The 23,823-nt window shown below is 60.8% G+C and overlaps 3 protein-coding genes across 3 annotated transcripts; all 3 read right to left on the bottom strand.

Annotated features, from left to right (window-relative positions):
• Positions 1–1,836: 1,836 nt before the first annotated feature.
• Positions 1,837–6,445, bottom strand: LOC104139203 (trypsin). The gene is made up of 5 exons (XM_068923370.1): positions 6,372–6,445; positions 5,645–5,798; positions 3,945–4,210; positions 3,436–3,572; positions 1,837–2,763 (listed from the first exon to the last, which is right to left on the bottom strand). The coding sequence occupies exons 1-5, from the start codon at positions 6,421–6,423 to the stop codon at positions 2,611–2,613; spliced, it is 762 nt and encodes a 253-aa protein (XP_068779471.1). The 5' UTR covers positions 6,424–6,445; the 3' UTR covers positions 1,837–2,610.
• Positions 6,446–9,612: 3,167 nt separating this feature from the next.
• LOC138063648 (kallikrein-14-like) lies at positions 9,613–13,618 on the bottom strand. The gene is made up of 5 exons (XM_068923364.1): positions 12,963–13,618; positions 12,852–12,915; positions 12,281–12,710; positions 10,811–10,947; positions 9,613–9,827 (listed from the first exon to the last, which is right to left on the bottom strand). The coding sequence occupies exons 1-5, from the start codon at positions 13,277–13,279 to the stop codon at positions 9,672–9,674; spliced, it is 1,104 nt and encodes a 367-aa protein (XP_068779465.1). The 5' UTR covers positions 13,280–13,618; the 3' UTR covers positions 9,613–9,671.
• Positions 13,619–17,567: 3,949 nt separating this feature from the next.
• LOC104139202 (kallikrein-6-like) lies at positions 17,568–23,759 on the bottom strand. Its single transcript, XM_068923369.1, has 5 exons — positions 23,699–23,759; positions 22,103–22,265; positions 19,661–19,914; positions 19,137–19,273; positions 17,568–18,099 (listed from the first exon to the last, which is right to left on the bottom strand). Exons 1-5 carry the CDS (start codon positions 23,733–23,735, stop codon positions 17,938–17,940), a joined length of 753 nt encoding a protein of 250 aa, XP_068779470.1. The 5' UTR covers positions 23,736–23,759; the 3' UTR covers positions 17,568–17,937.
• Between the last annotated feature and the right edge of the window lie 64 nt (positions 23,760–23,823).

Raw genomic sequence — 23,823 nt, forward strand, 5'->3', positions numbered from 1 at the left:
GGGGGGATGGATGGAGGGATGAAGAAGTGCAAGGGGGGATGGATGGAGGGATGCAGTAGGGGATGGAGAAAGGGATGAAGTGCAAGGGGGATGGATGGAGGAAGGGCAGGACAGAGGGGATGCAATGGGGGATGGTTGGAGAGATGGAGGGATGCAATGGGGGATGGAGGGATGGATGGAGGGAGGAAGGGAGGGACGAGGTGCAGCAGGGATGGAGGGATGCAATGGGGATGGGTGGAGGGAAGGAAGAATGGGGAAAGGGAGGGATGCGGTGGTGGGACGGATGGTGGGAGGGAGGGACAGAGGGACGCGAGGGAGGATGGAGGGATGGATGCAATGGGGGATGGAGGAGCGGACGGAGGGTTGGACAGATGGAGCGATGCAAGGGGGGGGAACAGCGGAGGAGCGGGTGGGGGAATGGGATGGGGGGGTGAAGGGGGGGAGGTGAAGGGATGCAGCAGGAGCCAGAGGGTCGAGGAGGGAGGGATGGAGGGATGCGGTCGGCCGAGGTCGTGGGCAGCGACCTGACCTTGGGATGGGGGAGCTGGCCAGGGCCCAGGTGTCCGGGGGGAGGCCTCCACCCCACAACCCAGGGGACCCGAGTGCTCCAAACCACCTCCCCCCACCTCGCCCCTCCCTCCCCCCTCCAGGGGGGCCCAGGCGTCCGGGCTCCCAGCTGCAGGGATTTGTGTCTCCTGAGTTCAACTGGGCGGGGTGGGAGGGGTGGGAGGAGCTTCCCGGACGCCTGGGTCCTTTGCCAGCTCCGAGGGCGGAGCGGGGCGCCTGTGGGTGCGGGCGGGCAGCCAGGACGCCTGGGTCCCTTCCCAGCGCCGACTCGGAGCAGCTTCAGCGCCCCGGACTCCTGGGCTCCTCCACCCCCTCGTCACGTTGCTGGAGCGCCTTCCCTTTCCCTCTGCCTCAGTTTCCCTCCAACCTCATTATCTGCCCTAATTAACTCGCAATGCGGCCAGGGCGGGCGACACCCTTCAGTGACTCAGTGGCTTTGGAGGGGAGCGAAAACGCTCGGAGACCTTTTTTTATGGCCTGCTCGGCTACTTCGGTAAGTACGGTACTTGGGGAGTCGGAGTAGGGGGGATACAAGCCTGGCTCCGGGCCGTGTGGACGGGAGGAAAGCCGTTGCGTTTTTATTAGGCGCATTACTGTAGCGGGGGGGTAGGGGGGAATGCTGCGGGGAGGGCGACTCGGGTGACTCTGTATTAGGTGCACTTCGCTGCGCTTCTATTAGGTGGATTACCGTAGCTGCGGCACAGGGGCTGTGGAGGGTGGGGGAGCCCTTCTGCGGTTCTATTAGGTGCATTACCGCAAGAACTGTGCGGGGCCGGGAGGGGGGGGGAGCAGGGAGCGACTGCGCTTGTATTAAGCGCACTACGGTAGCGGGAGCCTGTGGGGCCCGGTATGGGGTTGGGGGGGGGGAGCGAAAGCAGCTGCGCTCGTATTGTACGCACTACGGTAGCTGGGAGGGGCGCGCTGTGTATGGGGGGAGGGGAGGAACCGGCTGCGCCTGCCGTAGGTGATTTACGGTAGTGGGGTTGGGGGGCAGCTTGGTGCCTCCCCCTCCCTTAAAGTGCCCTGATTTTGTTGTCCCTCCCCACCCCCAAGGTGCCCCCCGGAGGGGGGAGGGGTCAGAGGAGCCCGTGGAGATGTGGGAAGGGCATTGGGGGGCAGAAGGGTTGTCTGTGGTGGGGTCTACGGTGGGGTCAGGGCACCCATGGTGGGGTCAGGCCACCCATGGTGGGGTCTACGGTGGGGTCAGGCCACCCATGGTGGGGTCAGGCCACCCATGGTGGGGTCAGGCCACCCATGGTGGGGTCTATGGTGGGGTCAGGCCACCCATGGTGGGGTCAGTGGGTCTATGGTGGGGTCAGTCCATCCGTGGTGGGGTTTGTGGTGGTCTATGGTGAGATCAGGAGATCTGTGGTAGGGTCAGCCCATCCGCGGTGGTGTCTATGATGGGGTCAGCCCATCCGTGGTAGGATCCGTGGTCGTCTATGGCAGGGTCAGTAGATCTGTGGTGGGGTCAGCCTGTCTGTGGTGGTGTCTATGGTGGGGTCAGGCCACTCATGGTGGGGTCAGCCCATCCGTGGTGGGGTCTATGGTGGGATCAGTCCACCTGTGATGGGATCTATGGCAGGGTCAGTAGGTTTGTGGTGGACTCAACTGCTTCACGGCAGGGTTGACCCCATCCATGGTGAGGTCAGCCATGATGATGTCTATGGCAGGGTTCGTTAGTCCATGGTGGGGTTGGTCAGTCCATGGTGGTGTCTGTGGTGGGGTAGGTGGATCAGTGGTAGGGTTGATCCCTTCTTGCTGGGGTCGGTGGGTCTGTGGTGGAGTCAGCAGGTCTGTGGTGGGGTCAGACCTTCTGTGACGGGGTCAGTCGGTCCATGGCAGTGTCCATGGTGGGGTCAGTTGGTCTGTAGTGGTGTCTGTGGTGGGGTTGGGGGGTCTGTGGTGGTGTTGATGGTGTTTCCTGGTGGGCTCAACTGGTTCGTGGCGGGGTCAGCAGGTCCGTGGCGGGGTCAATCCTTCCGTGGCAGGTTCAGTGGGTCCGTGGTGGCATCGGCAGGTCCGTGGCGGAGTGAGGAGGGCTCAGTCCTCCCCTATGGTCTCCCGGATCCACGCGAGGTAGTTGTAGACCCGGCTGTAGACCCCCGGCTTTCCCGCCTGCCCGCAGGGGTGGTCACCCCACGAGACGATGCCTTGCAGCTCCCCGTTGCACAGGAGGGGCCCCCCCGAGTCACCCTGGGGAGAAACGGGCTGTGACACGGCCACGTGGCCGGGCAGGGGACGCATGTGGCCGAGGTGGGGGACAGCTCCTGTGGGGCCCCGGAGATGTGGACATGGACGCAACGACGTGGCCACCTTGGGAAGCCTGGTGGGGAGAGTGATGGGGCAGCGGGGGCTGGAGAGATGCGGCCTGGGGACATGGGGACATGGCCGTGGGGCATGGGGACGTGGCCATGGCTTGAAGCCCAGGGGACAAGGGAGACCAATGAGCCGTGGCTGTGGGCCATGGGGACGAGGTGATGGGCCATGGGGCCGTAGCTACATCTCAAACCCCATGGGACAAGGGGAACCGAAGAGATGTGGCCATGGGGACCTGGCTGTGGGGCATGGGGACGTGGTGTTGGGCCATGGGGACGTACCTACACCTCAAAGCCCGTGGGATGAGGGGGACATGGGGACATACCTACATCTGAAAGCCCATGGGACAAAGGGGACTGAAGGAACGTGGCCGTGGGGATGTGGCAATGGGACATGGGAACATGGCCAAGGGACATGGGGACGTGGTGATGGACCATGGGGACGTAGCTACATCTCAAAGCTTGAGGGACGAGGAGGGGAACTGAAGAGACATGGCCATGGGCCATGAGGACGTGGCTGTGGGACATGGCCCTCAGGGGACCACGGTACCTGGCAGGAGTCCTTGCCCCCCTGGGCCACGCCGGCGCAGAGCATGTCCTCGGTGACTTTGCCAGTGTAGATGGCCTGGCACTCGGCGTCGGCCACCACGGAGACGTTCACGCACTGAGGGGTGTTGGGGTAGGACTCTGCGGTGGTGGTGGTGGTGGGGACGACAAGACGTGTCCAGCCAGGTCCAGGGATCCGGGCCCTGGACGCCTGGGTCCCTTCCCTGCCGAGATGTCTCCACCCAACCCCGTGAAGGGAGAGGTCCATCCCCTGGACACCTGGGTCCCTTCCCTGCCGAGATGCCTCCACCCAATGCTACGTAGCGGGTGGTCCATCCCCAATCCCTTGGACACCTGGGTCCCTTCCCTGCCGAGATGTCTCCACCCAACCCCGTGAAGGGAGAGGTCCATCCCCTGGACGCCTGGGTCCCTTCCCTGCCAAGATGCCTCCACCCAACGCTACGTAGTGGGCGGTCCATCCCCAATCCCCTGGGTGCCTGGGGCCCACCGTACCCTCGGGGCTGGTGGTGGTGCCCCAGCCCATGACGGTGCAGTTGGTGCCGGTGGCCGGGGACGCCTGGGGCAGGGCCAGGGGCTGGACGTAGGGGGTGAAGTTCAGCGGGGGCTCGATGCGCAGCAGCATGAGGTCGTCGCTGTAGGTGCTGGCGCCCTCCTGGGTGCTGAAGCCCGGGTGCACCACGATGTCCACGGCCACGGCGTACTGCTCCCACCCAGATGGCATGGCCAGGCCGTGCACCCCCGCCCGCACCTGGATGTGGCTGGGGGACACGGGGGGACGTGAGGGATGGGGACATGGAGGGATGGAGACAAGAGGATGTGGCCATGGAGGGATGTGGCCATGGAGGAATGGGGACATGAGGGATGGGGCCATGGAGGGACTTGGCTATGGAGGGACAGGGACACGAGGGACAGGGCCATGGAGGGGCGGGGATGTGAGGGATGTGGCCATGGAGGGACGGAGACACAAGAGACGTGGCCATGAGGGACAGGGACAGGGAGGGATGGGGACCTGAGGGACGTGGCCACGGAGGAATGGGGACACGAGGGATGGGAACACAAGGGACAGAGACATGAGAGGTGAGAGCATGAGGGACGTGGCCATGGGGGGATGTGGCCATGGAGGGACGTGGCCATGGAAGGATGGGGACACAAGGGACGTGGCCATGGAAGGACGTGGCCACGGAAGGATGGGGACACAAGGGACATGGCCATGGAGGGCCGTGGCCATGGAGGGATGGGGACACGAGGGAAGGGGACCATGGATGGATGTGGCCATGGAGGGCCATGGCCATGGAAGGACGTGGCCATGGAAGGACGGGGACTCAAGGGACGTGGCTTGGGGGGGGGGTCAAGGCCATCATGGTGACCCAGCCCCCAGCAGGGCCCCTAATCCCCCCAGTTACCCCCAGTCCCCCCAGTTCCCAGCCCCCCCCAGTGCCTCCCAGTCCCTCCCAGTGCCCCCAGCAGCACCTGGTGCGGCAGTGGGTGGCGCTCAGCACCCAGCAGGCCCCCAGCAGGGCCCCCCAGTAGCTCCCAGTCCCCCCAGTGCCTCCCAGTCCCTCCCAGTGCCCGCAGCAGCACCTGGTGCAGCAGTGGGCAGCGCTCAGCACCCAGCAGGGCCCCCAGCAGGGCCCCCCCAGTCCCTCCCAGTGCCTCCCAGTTCCCCCAGTCCCCCCAGTTCCCAGCCCCCCCCAGTCCCTCCCAGTGGCTCCCAGTGCCCCCAGCAGCACCTGGTGTGGCAATGGGCGGTGCTCAGCACCCAGTGGGCCCCCAGCAGGCCCCCCCAGTGGCTCCCAGTGGCTCCCAGTGCCCTCAGCCCCCCAGTTCCCAGCTCCCCCAGCCCCCCCAGTGGTCCCCAGTGGCTCCCAGTGCCCCCAGCAGCACCTGGTGCGGCAGTGGGCGGCGCTCAGCACCCAGTGGGCCCCCAGCAGGCCCCCCCAGTGGCTCCCAGTGGCTCCCAGTGCCCTCAGCCCCCCAGTTCCCAGCTCCCCCAGCCCCCCCAGTGGTCCCCAGTGGCTCCCAGTGCCCCCAGCAGCACCTGGTGCGGCAGTGGGTGGCGCTCAGCACCCAGCGGGCCCCCAGCAGGCCCCCCCAGTGGCTCCCAGTGGCTCCCAGTGCCCTCAGCCCCCCAGTTCCCAGCTCCCCCAGCCCCCTCAGTGGTCCCCAGTGGCTCCCAGTGCCCCCAGCAGCACCTGGTGCGGCAGTGGGCGGCGCTCAGCACCCAGCGGGCCCCCAGCAGGGCCCCCCCGCACTGGGGCCGGTCGAAGTGGAAGAGCAGCACCAGCCCCGGGTGGCCCTGGGGGGGGCACTCGCTGCCCCCCAGCACCCGCGGGACCCCTGGGCACCCTGCGCAGACACCTGTGTTGGAGAGCATGGGGATCCCCCCCAAACCCGGGGACCCCCCCATCCCCATTCTGGACCCCCCCGAGACCCCCACCCCAGGGGCCCCCCAGCACCCTCACCCCCCCCTTGGAACCCCCCCCACCCCGGGAACCCCCCCCAGCACCCTCACCCCCACCCTGGGGCCCCCCCTCAATCCCCACCCTATGGACCCCCCCCACCCCAGGGACCCTCCCCCCCAGCACCCATGGGACATCCCGGCAGCCTGGGGGCTGGTTGGGGTTTGGGGGGGGCTATCGGGACCCCCCCAGCATCCTCACCCCCCCCTTGGGACCCTCCTCAATCCCCACTCCATGGACCCCCCCACCCCAGGGACCCCCCCCAGCACCTTCACCCCCCCCTTGAAACCCCCCCTCGATCCCCACCCTGGGGACCCCCCCCAGCACCCTCACCCCCCACTTGGGACCCCCCCTCAATCCCCATTCAAGGGACCCCCCCCACCCTAGGGACCCCCCCAGCACCCTCACCCCCCATGGACCCCCCTCAATCCCCACCCCGGGGACACCCCCCACCTCTCACCGGGGGGGAGCAGCACAGCGAGGAAGAGGAGGAGGAGGCGAAGGGCGGCCATGGTGTGGAGGTGGGGGGGGGCACCCCGGGGCGGCGGGTGTCCCCGGCTATCAAGACCCCGTGTTAATGATTAACGAGGGGCTCATTAAGGGCCTCCTTCCCCCCCGCTCCGGATAACGGGGGGGGCAGGTGGTGTGTTCACACGGGGGGGGGGGTTCCTGGACGCCTGGGTCCCTCATGGTGGGGGGACACTGGAGGTGGAGGAGAAGGGGTTCCCGGACGCCTGGGTCCCTCGTGGTGGTGGGACATTGGAGGTGGAGGAGAAGGGGTTCCCGGACCCCTGGGTCCCTCATGGTGGTGGGACATTGGAGGTGGAGGAGAAGGGGTTCCTGGACACCTGGGTCCCTCATGGTGGGGGGACACTGGAGGTGGAGGAGAAGGGGTTCCCGGACGCCTGGGTCCCTCATGGTGGTGGGACGTTGGAGGTGGAGGAGAAGGGGGGTTCCTGGACACCTGGGTCCCTCATGGTGGTGGGACATTGGAGGTGGAGGAGAAGGGGGGTTCCTGGACCCCTGGGTCCCTCATGGTGGGGGGACACTGGAGGTGGAGGAGAAGGGGTTCCCGGACCCCTGGGTCCCTCGTGGTGGTGGGACATTGGAGGTGGAGGAGAAGGGGTTCCCGGACCCCTGGGTCCCTCGTGGTGGTGGGACACTGGAGGTGGAGGAGAAGGGGTTCCCGGACCCCTGGGTCCCTCGTGGTGGTGGGACATTGGAGGTGGAGGAGAAGGGGGGTTCCCGGATGCCTGGGTCCCCTGGGAGGGGGGTAGATTTGCGGGGGGGGGGCGCCCCACGGCCTCTACCCCGGTGCCCACGCGCCTGGAGCTGCACGCGCAGCCCAGCCGAGCCGTCGCCAGATTAAAGCCGGATTAAACAAATAACCCCTGACGCGGAGGCTGAGAAATCGCCTCCAACAAACACACCTTGGGCGTGTTAAAGCCGCCAGCTGCTCCGCTGTAGTAATATTCTCGTAATTATTTCTAGCATTAATAACAGTAATAAGACACGGAAGGATTGTAGCGTTCCAGGGCCCCGGTCGGAGAACAAAGCGGCATCGTGCCGCGTCGGGCTGTGGGTTATTTGGGGATTTACGATGGCTGCCCCGTGTTTTTAACGCGTCTGTAGGTGCGCCCACGTTTGCTTCCCCCCTCCCCCGCCGGCCTTGCGCGTTGCTCGGGGAATTACGGTAGCCTCCCTTATGCCAGCCTTGGCGGGGGGGAGGTGGGTTTGGCACCCACTTTTGCAGGATGGGGGGGGGGCTGCAGGTTTACTAGGGGAATTATGGTAGCACCCCCTCTTGGGGAGGCTGCATCTCCTCTTACTAGTTGTTGCTGCGCTCTTTTAGGAGAATTACGGTAGCAGCCCCCCCCACCCGGGGGGATGTGGGGGGGTCCGTACCCCCTTGTGCAGGATGGTGCTGCACATTACTAGGGGAATTACGGTAGTGCTGATGGGACCCTAAATATGGGGGGGGCGGGACTTGGGGAGAACCTAACCAATGGCATTTCCCCAATTCAGGGTGGGCGGGTCCTGGGAACAAGCCCAACCAACGACAATTCCCTGATTCAGGGTGGGCGGGACTTAGGGAGAGCCCGACCAATGGCATTTCCGTAATTTGAGGTGGGTGGGACTTGGGAAGAGCCTAACCAATGGTGTTTCCTGGTCTTGGCATGGATGGGTCTTGGGAAGAGCTGACCAATGGCATTCACGGCCCCATCTTCTCTCCCATGCCTGGTGGCTGATGGCCATGGTGGTGGGACCACCACCTGTCCCCAAGTGCCACCTGCGAGCCAGGCACCAAAAGATCCTCCCATGGCGGCCTCTGAAGAAAAGTCCGTGTTGTGGCCAAGCCATGGGACTTGGTGCCACCGGGCCCCAGTAGCCGAGTCCTCCTTGGAGAGCTGAAACATTTCCAGAATGCCACCTCTGGAAGTAGGGAAACCATTTTCCCCATCATCTACTCCTTTTTGGGGCCACAAAGCTCCCAGGACATCTATACGCATCATCTCAGACCCTCAGATTGGGGGTCAAAGGACAATGAGTAAACCCTGAAGGACTCCCAGTGGTGGGGCAGGATGGAGAACCTCATCCCTGGCAGCTTGTACGGGGGATTAAAAAGTCACATTCGAAACCAACATGTGACCACCGGTCTAAGAAGAACCTAGTAGATGTTCAGTTCAGTGATCCTTGTTGGGTTGGCTGACCCTTGTTGGGTCAGCTGGCCCCTGATGAGTTGGCCAACCCTTGTTGGGTTGGCTAACCCTTGTTGGATTGGTCACCCCTTATTGGGCGAGCCAGCCATGATTGGGTTGGGTGAGCCTCATTGGCTTGCTGGCTCTTGTTGGGTTGGCCAACCTTTGTTGTGTTGGGTGACCCTTGTCTTATTCATTCCTGTTGCGTTGGGCTATCTCCTATTGGGTAGGCCGCTGTTGGATGGCCAGCCGTCGTTGAGTTGGGCAACCATCATTGCTTGCTTACTCTTGATGGGTCGACCAACTTCCACTGGGGTTAGCCAATCATCGTTGAGTTGGCTGGCCCTTCTTGGGTTGGCTAACCCTTGTTAGGTTGGGTGGCCCTCACTGAGTTGGCCAACTGTTGTTGGGTTGTTCATTCCCATTGAGTTGGACATCTCCTATTGGGTTGGCCATCCCAATGACCATTGTTGAGTTGGGCAACCATCATTGGTTGGTTGCCCTTGCTGACTTGACCAACACCCATTGGGTTGGAGGACTCATCCGCCAGTGTCCTGCGTTCCTCAGTGCCATCACAAGGCCAGGCCACTTGTAGTCACGTGTCTTGGTGCTTGTGAGACCAAGGGATAGAAGAGCACAAGTGAATGAAACAGGGTCTCTGTCTTAAAATAAAATCAACTTTTCCTTCTGCAAAGTCGTAAATTGGAGGGGTGGTGGGAAGGATCTGAGCTCAAGATGAAGCCCAGGGCCATGAATGGAAGCTGGGTCTGTGGATGACCCTGGAGAAGAGGCAATGCCTGGGATTTGTCTTGAAATCTGAGTCTAGTCTTGGAGGGGGGGAGGTTGAAAGGATGAAATTTCCCACCATACATCACAAAGCTTTAATTTCTCGTGCCTTCCCATCCACCCTCTCATTGGCTTCGCCAGGTGACACCGGCTCTGCCCATGACCTTGCCACAGCCTGCGTTCTCCCAGTGTCCTGCCCTGGCGAGAAGTGGGAGCCGTGGCAGCACAGATGTGGCCCTCCAGCCTTCCCTGGGTGCTCGGAGGTTGCTGGAGCATCACTGGTTGTCCCTCATGGTGTCCTGGATCCACTGGGCGAATCTGCAGATCTTGGTGTAGACTCCAGGTCTCCTGGGCTGCCCGCATTTCTCCATGCCCCAGGACACGATGCCTTGGAGGGTCCCGTTGCAAACCAGAGGTCCCCCAGAGTCGCCCTGTGGAAAGAGGTGATGTGAATTGGCCATTCCCCTATTGGGTCAGCCAACTCTCGTTGGGTTGGCCAGCTCCCCATGGATTGGCGCACCATCATTGGACTGGGTGACCTCGTTGGACTGGGTGACCTCATTGGGTTGGATGACCTCTCTGGATTGGCTAACCACCACTGGGATTGGTCTCTTCCAATTAGGCTGACCACCTCCAGTTAGGTTGGCCAAGACTTACTGGATTGATAAACCATGGCTGGGTTGGCCACTCCCTCCCACTGGGCGGTCCAGCTATCATTGAGTTGGCCCACCATCGCCAGGTTGGGTGACCTCATTGAGTCAACCAACTTCCATTGGTCAGCTAATGCTTGGCGGCTTGTTGAACCATCACTGGGTTGACTGACCACACCATGGGTTGTCCAACCACTGTTGAGTTGGCCAACTATAATCGGGCTGGTCAACCACTGTTGGGTCAAGAACCAACACTGGGTTGTCCAACTCCTGTTGGATTGTCCAGCTACCGTTGAGTTGGCCAACTGTAACTGGGTTGAACAACCCTTGTTGGGTTGATGAATCATCACTACACTGGCCAACGTCCGCTTTGGGTTGTCCAACTCCCGCTGGGTTATCCAACCACTGTTGAGTTGTCCAACTGTAGCCAGGTTGGCCAACCCTTGTTGGGTCAAGGAACCAACACTGGATTAAACAACTTCTCTTGGGTTGTCCAACCATCGTTGAGCTGGCCAACCATAGCCAGGCTGGCCAACCCTTGTTGGGTCAATGAACCAACACTATATTGTCCAACTCCCCTTGGGTTGTCCAGCCACCATTGAGTTGGCCAGCTCTAACCGGATTCGGCCAGCCAGCAGGGAAGACCGTAGACCCCCTTGTGGTGGCCAGGGGGACGCGTCCCCTTCTGCCACTTGGGTCCACCATGGAGAGAGCCCCCTGGGGACAAGCTGGCCGTGGCCAGGGGAGGGATATTTTGGCCGTACCTGGCAGGAGTCCCTACCACCGCTGAGGCTCCCGGCACAGAGCATGTTCTCAGTGATGTAGCCAGGGTATAACTGCTGACACGTGTCTGTCGAGAAGATGGTGACGGTGACGCACTGCAAGACGTCCGGGTAAGAGACTGAGACGGGAAGCAGAGATGGGAACAGGGGACGGAGGAAGAAAGAAACCAGAGCGATCGACCCAGGAACCGGCAGAAATTCACACCCCCCCACCCCAAAACTCCCCGTGCCAACCCCCCACCCCACGGGTCGGGAGCTGCATCTCCCCCAGCAACTCGTTCGGAGATGTTTCTGCAGCCTGGTTTAGGGAGAAAAAAAAATGCCCTCTTTGGGAGCTTTCCCAAGCTCCCAGCTGGAAAGCCTGCAGGAAGACATCCCATGGTGGGAAAAGCCACCTTCTGGGAGGATTTTGGGGTTGGAAAACCCAGAAATGGGCTTTTCTGCCCTAAAAAGGTCTAATTCGAAACAAAAAAACAACTAAAAAACCCCACAGGTTGGAAAGTTATACCTTGTCCAGGCCAGCCCATCTCTTTCCACAGCGACCTTCCTGTGCAATTTGGCGAGTTCTCTTTAGTTTTATTACATTTTCCTTTTAATTGAATCCTTTTCCCTTCTAATTTAATCTTAGGATACTTTGTTTTTGCTCCACTTCACCTCATTTTGGCCGATTTGTCTTTTATTTCCTCTGATTTTTTAAAAATTTGCTTTAATTCTATTCCATTTTGTTTCATTTAATCTTAAATATTTTGTGTCGCCTCACGTCATTTAGCTTTTTTTTTTTTTTTTAAGAATATTCATTTCTGGATTTTCCGCTTTAATTTTATCTTAACTCATTTTCTTTTGTTCAAATTATCTTTGCTTCTTTTAGTTGGCTTTCATTTTATTGGCTTTTCCCCTGTCTCCTTTAACTTCTTTTCATCTGATATTATTAGATTCTGTTTATTTCTCATTTTATCTGTTAGTAAATGTATAGAATTTTATATATTTTTAGGTTATTCCTTCTTTTTTTTTTTAAATTTCATTGAGTTTTGCTGTAAGTTAACCTGATTTCATGTTATTTCTTCCTTCTTTCTGTCTCTTCTGCCCTATTTTGTTCCCTTTCTCAGGAGAGGCACCCAGGAGTCCGGGAGAGGACCCAGGAGTCCGGGAGAGGACCTAGGTGTCTGTGAGGGACTCAGGCATCTGTGAGGGACCAAGGCATCCAGGAGAGGACCCAGCCGTCCAGAAGAGGACCAAGGCATCCAGGAGAGGATACCTAGGTGTCCAGGAGTGAACCCAGACCTCTGGGAGACGACCCAGATGTCCAGGAGAGAATTCAGGCTTTTGAGAGTGGACTCAGGTGTCCAGAAGAGGACCCAGATGTCCAGGAGGGACCCAAGTGTCCAGGAGTGGACCTAGGCATCCAGGAATGGACCCAAGCATCCAGGAGGGGGTCTGCAGACCACTGGGTACCTTGTGGGGATGAGGTGGCCCCCCATCCCGAGGTGACGCAGGAGGTGCCAGGCTGCGGGGGGCAGGAGGCCACAGGGATGGGCTGGACCCTGGTGGTGACGGTGATGGGCGTCACAAGCTTCAGCAGCATGATGTCGTTGTCCTTGGTGGTGGGGTTGTAGTTGGGGTGCGGCACCGACTTCAGCACCCGCTTCTGCTGCTCACCCGATTCCCGGGCGAAGAGATTGTGCTTGCCCAGGCGGATGCTGGTGATCCTGGGGGACGCGCGGGGGACACAGACATGGGGCTTGGAGCCTGGGACATGGTCCTGGTGCTTGAGGGTTGCAGCACACACGGCCAAGACATGGAGAACGTGGCCTGTGTATGGGACATAGAGACCATGGTGCAGCCACGGCATGTGTGGGACATGGCACGGCCAGGACATGTGACACTGAAGTCATGATGCATGCATGGGACAGAGCACGTGTGGGTCACAGCATGGCCAGGACACGCAACATCAAGACCATGATGCGTGCATGGGACAGAACATGTGTGAGACACGGCACAGCCGGGACACATGTAACACCAAGACCATGTTGCGTGAGTGGGATGGAGCATGTGCATGCATGGGGTGCATCTTCCCCGCAGGAAGCAGGCTGGGCCACGGCACACGCGTGGCACACGTGACAGCACCCTTCCTTACCCCGGCGTGGTGCAGTGGGCCGCCGTCACCACCCACTGGTTGGCCACGAGGACACCGCCGCAGTAGAGCTTGTACATGTCCAGGATGGCCACCTGCCATGGCTGCGAGTGCTCCCTGCAGTCCATGCCGCCCACCACGCGCGTGAGGTCCGCTGCCGACCGCGCTGCAAAAGATGTGGAGGGGAGGAGGTGGTGGCAGTGCCGGCACACGCGTGTGCGCTGCCGGCCGGGCCCTGCACCCATGCACTCACCCACAGATGCCACCAAGACCAGGGCTCCCAGCAGCTCCGTGGTGCCCCACGGCCAAGGGGCCAGCATGGCTCGTGCCTCCGTCGCTGTGGCCACTGCAGGACACACGTGTTAGTCCCGTGATGGGAGTTTGGCCCTTCCCGGCTTCGCATGGACCTCGTGGACCTCCCCAAGCTTCAGGAAAAAGTGCTGTGCATTTCTCGGGACATTACGGTAGCGCTGCGCATTTTTGGGGGCATTACAGTAATGCTGCATGTTTTGGGGGATATTACTGTAGCGCTGCATGTTTTGGGGAGCGTTACGGTAGGGCTGCATGTTTTGGAGGGCATTACGGTAGCGCTGCACATTCTGGGGGAGCATTATGGTAGCGCTGCACGTTTTTCAGGGTATTATGGTAGCGCGGCATGGTTTTTAGGGGCATTGGGGCAGCACTGCACATTTTTCAGAGTGTTACGGTAGTGTTGCGCCTTTCTTAGGGCATTACGGTAGGGCTGCACATTTTTCAGGGCATTACGGTAGGGCTGCGCATTTTTCAGGGCATTACGGTAGGGCTGCGCATTGCTTGGGGCACTGTGCATGTTTTGGGGGGGGGCATTACAACACCGCTGCACGTTTTTGGGGGCATTACGGTAGCGCAGCCATAGTGGGACCCACAGGGTCCTCTCTGCCCCGGTGCTCGGAGCTGCACAGTTCACCCCCATCATTGCACTTTTGCAACGGCGACATCATTATCCCGAGCCCCACGGTCGCAATCAACACAATCATCATTAATGAGGCACCTAATTACGGGCCCCATCAACTCTTCCGCCTCCCCCTCCTTGTCTTGAGGCGGTTGACCTCCTAGCACCCCACGCTGCCCTTGGAGACCTCCCTTGGGTTGAGGATGTGGGTCGCAGCCCCCCTGCCAATGGAAGTGGGTCATGGTTCCCCATGGACATGGGTTGGAGGCACCTGTGGAGGTGGGTCATTGCTCCTTGTGGACATGGGTCACGGTCCCCCATGGTTATGGGTCATAGTTCCCCGTGGCCATGGAGCCACCCATGATCGTGGGTCATTTCTCCCCATGGGTGTGAGTCATGGTTCCCCATGGCCAGCGATTGGAGCCACTCATGGCCATGGGTCATTGCTCCCCATGGATGTGGGTAGTGGGCCCATGGACATGGGTCACAATCCCCTATGGAGAGGCTGATTGAGGAAGGGGGCTGGGGAAGGGTGGGGGGATGAGGGATGAGGTTGGTGGGATGGGGAGAGAGCTGGGGATGGAGGGATGGATGGATGTAGGACGGGGTTGGAGGGATGGAGCAAGCTTGGAGAAGGAAGGATGGATGGAGTATGGAGATGGTGGGATGGAGCAAGCCCAGAGAAGGGCAGATAGCTAGAGAGTGGGGAAGAAAGGACAGAAGGACAAAGCGAGCATGAAGAAGGGCAGATGGAGCAAGTATAGAGGAAGGATGGATGGAGGGTGAGGAAAGAGGGACAGAGCAAGCCCAGAGAAGAAGGGATGGATGAAGAGTGGAGATAGAGGGATGGAGCAAGCCAGGAGAAGAAGGGATGGATGGAGAGTGGAGATGGAGGGCTGGAGCAAGTGCAGAGAAGGATGGATGGATGGAGAGTGGGGATGGAAGGATGGAGCAAGCCTGGAGAAGGAGGAATGGATGGAGCGTGGAGATGGAGGGATGCAGGAAGCCCGGAGAAGGATGGACGGAGGGATGGCATGAGCATGGAGAAAGGAGGGCCAGAACCCCCCGCCCCCTTCCCAGCAAACCTCTCCGCAGGTCCCCGTGCCGCCCCTCAGGCCGAAAAACTCCTCCGCAGAGCTGGGGGCTGCCGGGGAAGGAGGGGGGAGTGGGGTTCCCTGCCGGGCCGAGGGCTCCTGATGCTTTGCCGATGTCCCGGCCTGGTGGCCAGGATTGCTCCGTGTCCCCCCACCCAGGAAAACAAACAAACAAACAAACAAAAAAAACCCCCAAAAATCAAGAAAACTGTCCCAACCGGCCCCGACGCGTCTCCTCCCGATCTGCGAGAGCTCTGCCACGTGAGTGCCAGCACTTTTATAATGGCATCGGGGCCCGGCCCGGCTCGTCCCGCCCGGGGGCAGAGCTGGATGCCTCGGATGGGCACGAAGACGCCTCGACGCCTCCTTCCTTAATCCCTCGGCGCTTCCTCGGCACCGCCTTGCCTGGGCTCCCTTGCTTCATGGCGAAACGGCGGCGTCTCCTGATTGGCCAGCCGGCTTTGGAAGAACAGCGCCTGTTGATTGGCCGACCAATTTTGGGGTCTCTTGGGGTGGTTGCTTGGCTTTCGGCGATCTGGGAATGCTGATTGGCCAGTTGGCTTTGGGGAAAACCATGTTGTTGGCTGGTGGCTTTGGAAATTGGTGTGCGCTGATTGGCCAGCTGGCACCAGGGACAAGGAAATGTTGGTTGGCCGACCAGCTCCAGATACGGAAGGATTGGCCAACCACTCTGGAGGCAACCACATGACGTCATCCAGTGAGCTGATTGGCCAATGACTTTGGAGACTGGTGCACATGGATGGGTCAGCTGGCTTTGGAGACCTGCCCATGCCGATTGGCTGGTGGCTTTGGAGACTGGCACGTGGGATTAGCCAGCTGGCTTTGCAAGGCAGCAAGTCTCATTGGTCTCCAGCGCTGGAGACCAGCACATACTCTTTGGCCATTTCGCTTGGAGACCAGCATGTGCTGATTGGCTAGCCAGTTTTGGAGACCAGCATGTGCTGGCTGGCCAGCTGGAGACCAGCTGATGCTGATTGGCCAGCTGGTTTGGAAAACAGCACATGCTGGTTGGCCAATTGGCTCTGGAGACCAGCATGTGCTGAATGGCCAGCTGGTTTGAAGACCAACCCATGGTGATTGGCCAGCTGGTTTTGGAGACCAGCACATGCTGGTTGGCCAGCTGGTTTGAAGACCAGCCCATGCAGATTGGCCAATCATTTTTGGAGACTGGTACATGAAGATTGGCTAGCTCTCTTTGTAGACTAGAGTAGAAGGAGGTCCAAGCTGTCGTGCGCCTTGGTGGCCCATCCATGGGACCACAGTCAACGCGCACACACGCACACACGTCTATGGGCAAACAACGCGCGCACCTCCCTGCCTGTGCACGCGCGTGCATAGACACAAACACTCGGCAGAGATGGACACGCACCTGCCCGCGCGCATCACCCTCCCCGTTACACGTAACTCCCCGCACGTGCCTCCCAACACGCGTGTGCGCAGCCAGCACGCCCGGGTGCACGGCTGCGCACGCACGTCCAATTCCACCCCCTGTAGCTACGCATACTCGCCCGCACCTGCATCCGTGGGTGCGCGCACGCGCCAGAGGGTGCTGTCGCCCTGTGCCACTCGCACGAGGGGAGGGGGCGGGGCTACTTGGTTGGGGGGCGGGGCCAGGAGGAGGCGGGGCTTGCTCAGCCGGCGTGCAAATCTGGAGCGACCCCAGCGGATGTAAACCCCAGGCGGGCAGCGTAAACAGGGCGGCGCAGCTTCGCAGGTGGAGCTGGACTGGTTCTCTCGGTGGGGGGCCTTGTTAGCAGCCGTCTCATTAGCCAGCTCTTAATTGGTGCCAATTAGCGCGCCCACGCACTCTCAGGAGGCGCGGAGGAGCTGGCTTCCTGCTTTACTCCTGGTTTACGCCACCTGCGATAACCCCGGGATGGGGGGGAGCCGAGCGCCGACGTGGCCGTGGCGTGTTGGAGACGTGGCCGTCCCTCGCCGTGATGTGTCCCTGGGATGGCATCAGGGTGAGGGGGACACGTGTGGCCTTGGGACACAGGCTGTGGTCTCTGGAGAGGGACACACATGGTGAGGTGTCAGCCAGGGCCAGCAGGATTGGTGTATGTGGTTGTGGGTTGCCAGCTGTGGCCACCAGGGCTGGACATGTGTGGTCACAGGCTGCGGGCTGTGGCCACCGGATTGGCCATAAGTGGTTGTGGGTCCAGAGCTGGACACTTGCATCTTCTACTGCTGGACATATGTGACCATGGGTTGCCAGCTGTGGCCACCAAAACTGAACATGTATGGTCACAAGTTGCTGGCTGTGGCCACCAGACTGGCCATACATGGTTGTGTGTCCAGAGCTGGACACGCGTTGTCTTCCATCACTGGATATGTGTGGCCATGGGTTGCCAGTTGTGGCTTCCAGAGCTGGACATGTGTCTTCCACACCTGGGCACATATGTCTTCCAGCACTGGGCACGTGTGGCCATGGGTTGGCAGCTGTTGCCACCAGACTGGCCCTATGTGGTTATGGGTCCAGAGCTGGACACATATGTCCTCCAGACCTGGACTTGTGTGGCTGGGGTTTGCTAGCCACAGTCACCGAGTTGTAGGTTGCAAGCTGTGACCACCAGTGCTGGACACGTGTGTCTTCCCGACCTGGACACATATCTTCCAGAGGTGGACCCATGGTGTGGCCACCAGCGCCAGACCCACGTAGCCATGAGTTCCCTGCTGCGGTGACCAGCCCCAACCCAAGGCCACGATCCCTAAAGCCAGGATGATCCCCCCGCAATGCTTCCAGTGGCCGTGGGTGCCCGTGGTGGATCCATGGGACGGTGTGAGGTGGCCGCATTACACAGGGCTTTATTCCAGGAGCTCATTCCCTGTGCATGGGGAGGGTAGTGGGATGGGAGAAGGCGGGCATGAAAACTGGAGGAGACACGGGGATGGGGGAGGTGGAGTTGGGGGGGGGGGGGCTCTTTGGTACTGCTCAGATGTAGCTATTCCTCTTGATGGTCTCCTGGATCCAGTCGGTGAACTCGCAGACCCGGGTGTAGACACCCGGCTTGCCCTGCCGCCCGCACACCTGCATGCCCCACGACACGATGCCCTGCAGCTCCTCCTGGCACACCAGCGGCCCTCCTGAGTCACCCTGTGGGAGAGAGGCACCCCCCCCCACCCCGCAGTGAGATGGTCCCTATAGCACTCGTGAGGTCCCTAGAGTACTCAGGAGGTCCCTAGAGCACCCAGGCATTGGTATGGTGCCTGGAAGGTCCCTATAGCACTCAGGGGTCCCCATAGTGCCTGGAAGGTCCCTAGAGCACCCTGGGGTCTCTATAGCACCAAGGCCTCCCTATAGCACCCAGGGGTCCCTATAGCAACCAGATGGTTCCTATAGTTCCCTGTAGGATCCATGGGGCCTTATGGCACCCAGGAGTCTGTACAGTGCCTGAGGGTCCCCATAGCACCCAGGGGGCCTCCCTCAAGCCTCCCTCTAGTGCCTGGGAGGACCCTTTTTTGCTTAGGGGGTCCCTATAGCATCCATGGGCCTTATGGCACTCATAGGATCTGTATGGTGCCTGAGGGTCCCTATAGCACTCAGAGGTCCCTATGGTGCTTAGAGGTTCCTATAGCATGCAGGGGTCTGTACAGTGCCTAGGGGGTCCCTATAATGCCCAGGGGTCCATATGGCACCCAGGCCTCCCTATGGCACCTAGGAGGTCCCTTTAATGCCTAGTGGTCCCTATATAACACCCAGGGTCTGCATGCTGCTTAGTGGTCCTCATAGCACTCCGGGGTCCCTATAGCACCCAGGGGTCTGGATGATGCTTGGGGGGCTCCCCAATAGCACCCAGGAGGTCTCTATAACACCCAGGGGTGTATGTGATGCTTTGGGGGGGGGATCCTCATAGCACTAAAGGGGTCTCCATAGCACCCAGGGGTGTGTATGATGCTTTGGAGGGGGGTCCCTATAGCACCCAATGTCCCCAGCTCTGATCCTTCACAGGAGCTGGTATCACGTGTGACCACTCCTCGATGCAACGTATCCCCCCTCCCCCCCCGACCAGTTCCTCTCCCTTGGGGATCTCTCCATGGGGACATGGTGGTACAGCCGCCTTGGCCCCAGAGGGATGCCTCCCGCCATGGGGCAGCCCACCCCGCAGCCACCCCCACCGCCGCCAGCCCTACCTGACAGGAGTCGGTGCCTCCCCTGCTGACGCCGGCACAGAGCATGTTCTTGGTGATGCCCTTGGGGTAGAGTTTGGTGCACTCCTCGTTGGCTATGGTGTAGACCACGCCGCACTGGAGGATGTCGGGGAAGTACCCTGGGGACAGCGGGACTCAGTAGAGGCCCCTAGCAAACACCTCACTCCGGATTTGGGTCCCCAATGGGCACCAAAGCTGTGAGCCCCTCTCCCTTCCCTGGGCGATGTGACCGTGGTGGGAGGAGATGCCCCACCATGGAAGATGCCCCTCAAGATAGGGGCCAAATGGCCATATTGGAGGTGGTTTGGAGTCTCCTATGGTGGTGGTGAGGATCGGGTGGAGAAGTGAGACCTCCCTAGCCCCCCCCTTTTGGGTCCATGCAGTTCTGGCAGTTTCCCAGCCACCGTCTGCCCAGCCTGACCCTGGCTGAGATGCTCTCAAGACACGGTGTGTCTCCAGGTCCCTTGAGGACCATCCGCGCAGCGCGACGGGACATTGCCACCTACCTTCAGGGCTGCTGGTGCTGCCCCAGCCTGACACAATGCACTCGGTGTTGGGAGGGGGGCAGTGCTTGGGGAGAGCCACGGGCTGGACGTAGTTGGTGAAATGGGCTGGTTTCTGGAGCTTCAGGAGCATGATGTCGCTGTCGTGGCTGGTGGGGTTGTAGCTGGGGTGGACGAAAGCCTGGGCCGAGCTGATGCACTGCTCCGTGCCCTCTTTCCTCTTCAGACTGTGGTCGCCCATCCGGATGGGGATGGAGCTGGGCGGGGTGGGGGAGATGACGAGTGATGCCAAGGCTCTCTGACGGACGTGGCACTGGCCACGGCCGCGGCGAGGGGAAATGGGGACGAGCACGCCACTTGAGAAGGCCCGCGCGGTGGAGATTGGGAGGAGCCGACGGGTGACGTGGCCACCCAGGGAAGTAGGGCAAAAGGCTTCCCCTCCTATCATTAGCACCTTTAACCAGGTGGGGAAACTGAGGCCTGGAGCCCAAAGTTGCCCAGCAGGTCAGCCGGAGAGCCGGGGAAGCGAAGCGAGTCCTCCCAAGTCCAGCCCAGGCTTGGCATGGTGAGGAAGAACCAGCTCCAACCCGTACATCCCGCTGCCCAGGGACCCAGGTGTCCTGGCCCTTGCTTGCACCTAGGTACCCCCCCAAAGGGGTTTTCTCCCCTCTTCCCTGACACGGAGCTTCCCTGCTCTGTGCCCTCGGATGGAGAGAGCTCAGCCCACCCAAAAAATCAGGGGAAGTCCAAATTTCTCCTTTGAGGAGATGGCTTGAACCCCTGTGGCCAAGGGTTGATGGCTCCTATTGTCTTCCCATGTGGACACCCCCTGCCCTGGGTGAGTCACACCAGTGCCACTGGCTCCCAGAACTGGTTTATCCCCTCCAGTGAGCCTGTGAGTGGCCAAAGTCCCAGTCCACAGAGATGGGCTGCTGGTGGGAAGGGGGAGAAAGGGGGGAAATTCTCTTCTGGCTCCTCCAAATCGTTATTGGTCGCAAAATCTGGGGTCAGCCCAGGTCGTGCTAGGCCAGCTCCACCTTGTCAAGTGCCTTCTGCATGGCCAGGCTGGGGAGGTCACATCCTGCCTCTGCCTTCAGGCTGGATCTGACCTCACGCCCTGAGGACGCTCCATTTCGTGATGCCCTCAGGACGCATTTCCTTTCATGGCCACCCCAGGCCACTTCAAACCGCCTCGTGTGGGAGGAGACCTCCATGGGTGAGTGGGGACTGTGGGTCCTGATGTGGTGCTCGTGGCCCAGCCTCAGTTGGAAGGTGGGCACCACATGGCCACAGGGGCAAGGTGATGGAGATCCATCTCTACACCTTCTTGGAGGTGGCTGAGATCCTGCCCAGCAGGTTTAACCCTGACAAACTTTTCACCCCAGTATGGTCTTCCCACCTTCCCTAGCAGAAAGCCTTAACCACCAGGAGCCACTGTGGTGGCTCCTGACTTCACCTAGCTTCAACAAGATGGTGTAGAAGTCATCATGTTCCTCTCTACAGACCATGGTCCCCAGCCACTTGGACATTTGGAAGCTGAAGAGCATCTCCTACCTCCTTGGCAAGTGCACTAGGCTCTTTGGAAAAGAAAGATGGAGGTGAGGGATGTCTCTGCATGACCTCGAGAGAGGGGAGATGCTGGTTTTGTGAAGCTCTTGGCTGTGCTCCAGGGAACCCAGCTGAATGGTTGTGGTGGCCAACCGAATGGGATGGTCATGTTGGGAACCCAGCTGAATGGTTGTGGTGGCCAACCGAATGGGATGGTCATGCTGGAAACCCAACCGGATGATCGTGATGGCCTACCCAGTTAGATGGCTTTGTTGGGAGCCCAGATGGATGGCTGTGGTGGCTAAACCAATGGGATGGTCGTTATGGGAACCTAATTGGATGCTTGTGGTGGCCAACCCAGCAAGATGGTGATACTGGCAACCCAACTGGATGGGTCTGGCGGCCAACCCAGCTGGATGGTTATGTTGGGAACCCAACTGGATGGTTGCATTGGGCCACAGAGGTGGCCTCCTCTCAGCCCAGCAGCTGGCCACCCAGACCCAGCTGGTTGACTGGATTCCCTTCATGGCTGATGGGGGGGAAAAAAAAAAGAGCCCTAGAAGGATCTGGAGCAGGTAGGAATCCTTGGCTAGAGAAGACCCGATGATGACCACCATGACCTGGACCTCTGGCTTTGACGGTCACCAGCCACGTGACACGAATCCTGATAGGATGGACAAGCATGGGAGGAGACATGGGACCCCAAAGCCCAATTAGGGCTCAGTTTTGGTTCCCGATGCCCCCCCCAGCGCTGCTGCAAAAGGGGAAGGCTGGCACCTCCATCTCCTGGTGGACCCATCCATGCCTACACGTAGGAGCCTGTGGCCAAAGCGGGGCTCAAACCAAGCCCTCCCCTCCCCCCCCAATGTCTGCTGTGACATGCCGGGGTGGACCCACCTCTTGGTGTCGCAGTGGGCGGCCGTGAGCACCCAGAACTTGTCGATGAGGACCCCACCACAGTGGATGTTCTTCTGGGGACTCAGGAGGACCACCTGGTAGGGGTGACGCTTCTTCTGGCAGCTGCGGCCCCCTACGATCCGGTTCTCGTCCCCCACAACCGCTGCGGGAAGGGGAGGGTCAGCCAGGGAGCAAGCCCCCGCCGCCGCGGACACACACACACACACACACACACGCGTGTGGAGGGCCACCACCGCCAGGGCATGCGCGTGGGGCGGCTTGCGTGACCCAACCGCCCACGAGCGTGTGCCCTCGCACCTGCAACAACACCCCCGTGTCCCCACACACGCGTGCCCGGCAAGCGCACGCGTGTGCACGCAGCCGCAACCCTCTCCCCGCTGCCGCACGCACGCGTCCATCCACGCCTCCTCCCTCCGTGCCCTCCCAGTGTCTCCCAGTGCCCTCCCCGGGCCTCCCAGTTCCCTCCCGGGGGTCCCCAGTGCCTCCTAGAGCCTTCCTGAGTCCCCCCAGTGCCCTCCCAGTGCTTCCTTTCCTTCCCTGTGCCCCCAGTGGCCTCCCACTTCCCACCCACTGCCTTCCAGTGGCTCCTAGTGCCCTCCCAGTGCCTCCCAGTTATTTCCCAATGCTTTCTCATTCTCTCTCTACGGCCCCCCCCAGTGATTTCCGGTACTCCCCAGTTCCCTACCAGGGCCACCCAGTGGCCCCAGTTCCCCTCCAGCTCCCTGCCAGTGTACCCTCAGCACCCACTAATTTCCTCCCAGTACCCCTCAGTGCATCCCAGTGCCTCCTCATTCCCTGCCATCTCCCACCAGTGTCTCCCAGTGTCTCCAGTTCTCTCCCAGCACCTCCTAATACCCTCTCAGCGCCCTCCAGTGCCCTCCCAGTGCCCCCCAGTGCCCCCTCCTTCCCTCCTGTGCCACATCAGTTCACTCCAAGTGCCTCCCAGTGTCCCCAGTTCACCTCCAGCTCCCTCTCGGTACTCTCTCAGTGTCTCCCAGTGCTATCCACCGTCCTCCCAGTGTCTTCCCATTCCCTCCCACACCGCACCTGTTGCCTCCTAGTTCCTCATTCCCTCCAACCACCACCAGTATGCTCCCAGTGTCCCCAGTTCACCTCCAGCTCCTTCCCAGTGCCTCCCAGTGACTCAATTTCACTTCCAGCCCCCTCCCATTCCCCCCTCGGTGCCTCTCACTGCCCTCCAGTGCCTCCTCATTTCCCCCCAGGCCTCACCAGTGTGCTCCCAGTGCATCCCAGTGTCCTCAGTTCACCTCCAGCTCCCTCCCAGTGCCCTCTCAGGGTCTCCTCGTGCCTCCCAGTTCACCTCCAGTCCCCTCCAGCTGCCCCACAGGGCCTCCTTATTCAATCCTACCCTTACCAGTACACTCCCAGTGCCTCCCAGTGTCCTCAGTTCACCTCCAGCTCCCTTCCAGCACCCCCTCAGGGTCTTCCAGGGCCTCCCAGTCCACCCCCAGTACCTCTCAGCCCCTCTTCATTCAATCCCACCCCCACCAGTACACCTACAGAGCCCCCTCCAGTACCTCCCCGTGCCCCCCACCATGCCCCCCGGGGCCTCACCGGCAGCCAGGAGCAGCAGCGGCAGGAGGCGCTCCATGGCGGGCAAGGCCGGGGAGGAAGAGGAGGGTGCCGAGGAGTGGGGCCCAGCCCCTTAAATCCCTTCGCCGGCCCCGCCTGGGCCGGGG

Source organism: Struthio camelus, chromosome 33 (assembly GCF_040807025.1).
Source record: "Struthio camelus isolate bStrCam1 chromosome 33, bStrCam1.hap1, whole genome shotgun sequence".
Lineage (NCBI taxonomy): Eukaryota > Metazoa > Chordata > Aves > Struthioniformes > Struthionidae > Struthio > Struthio camelus.

What these genes read in the sequence shown, in the direction of transcription:
- LOC104139203 (XM_068923370.1), bottom strand. Translation starts at nt 6,423, where the DNA reads ATGGCCGCCCTTCGCCTCCTCCTCCTCTTCCTCGCTGTGCTGCTCCCC. An exon ending in CGCTGTGCTGCTCCCCCCCG is followed by an intron (nt 5,799 to 6,371) that starts GTGAGAGGTGGG and finishes GTGTCTGCGCAG; the next exon opens with GGTGCCCAGGGGTCCCGCGG. An exon ending in GCCGCCCACTGCCGCACCAG is followed by an intron (nt 4,211 to 5,644) that starts GTGCTGCTGGGG and finishes CGTGTCCCCCAG; the next exon opens with CCACATCCAGGTGCGGGCGG.
- LOC138063648 (XM_068923364.1), bottom strand. Translation starts at nt 13,279, where the DNA reads ATGCTGGCCCCTTGGCCGTGGGGCACCACGGAGCTGCTGGGAGCCCTG. An exon ending in CATCCCACTCACGCAACATG is followed by an intron (nt 12,711 to 12,851) that starts GTCTTGGTGTTA and finishes TCATGACTTCAG; the next exon opens with TGTCACATGTCCTGGCCGTG. An exon ending in GGCCACCTCATCCCCACAAG is followed by an intron (nt 10,948 to 12,280) that starts GTACCCAGTGGT and finishes TTCCCGTCTCAG; the next exon opens with TCTCTTACCCGGACGTCTTG.
- LOC104139202 (XM_068923369.1), bottom strand. Translation starts at nt 23,735, where the DNA reads ATGGAGCGCCTCCTGCCGCTGCTGCTCCTGGCTGCCG. An exon ending in GCTGCTGCTCCTGGCTGCCG is followed by an intron (nt 22,266 to 23,698) that starts GTGAGGCCCCGG and finishes CCCTTCCCGCAG; the next exon opens with CGGTTGTGGGGGACGAGAAC. An exon ending in GCCCACTGCGACACCAAGAG is followed by an intron (nt 19,915 to 22,102) that starts GTGGGTCCACCC and finishes CACCCCGCCCAG; the next exon opens with CTCCATCCCCATCCGGATGG.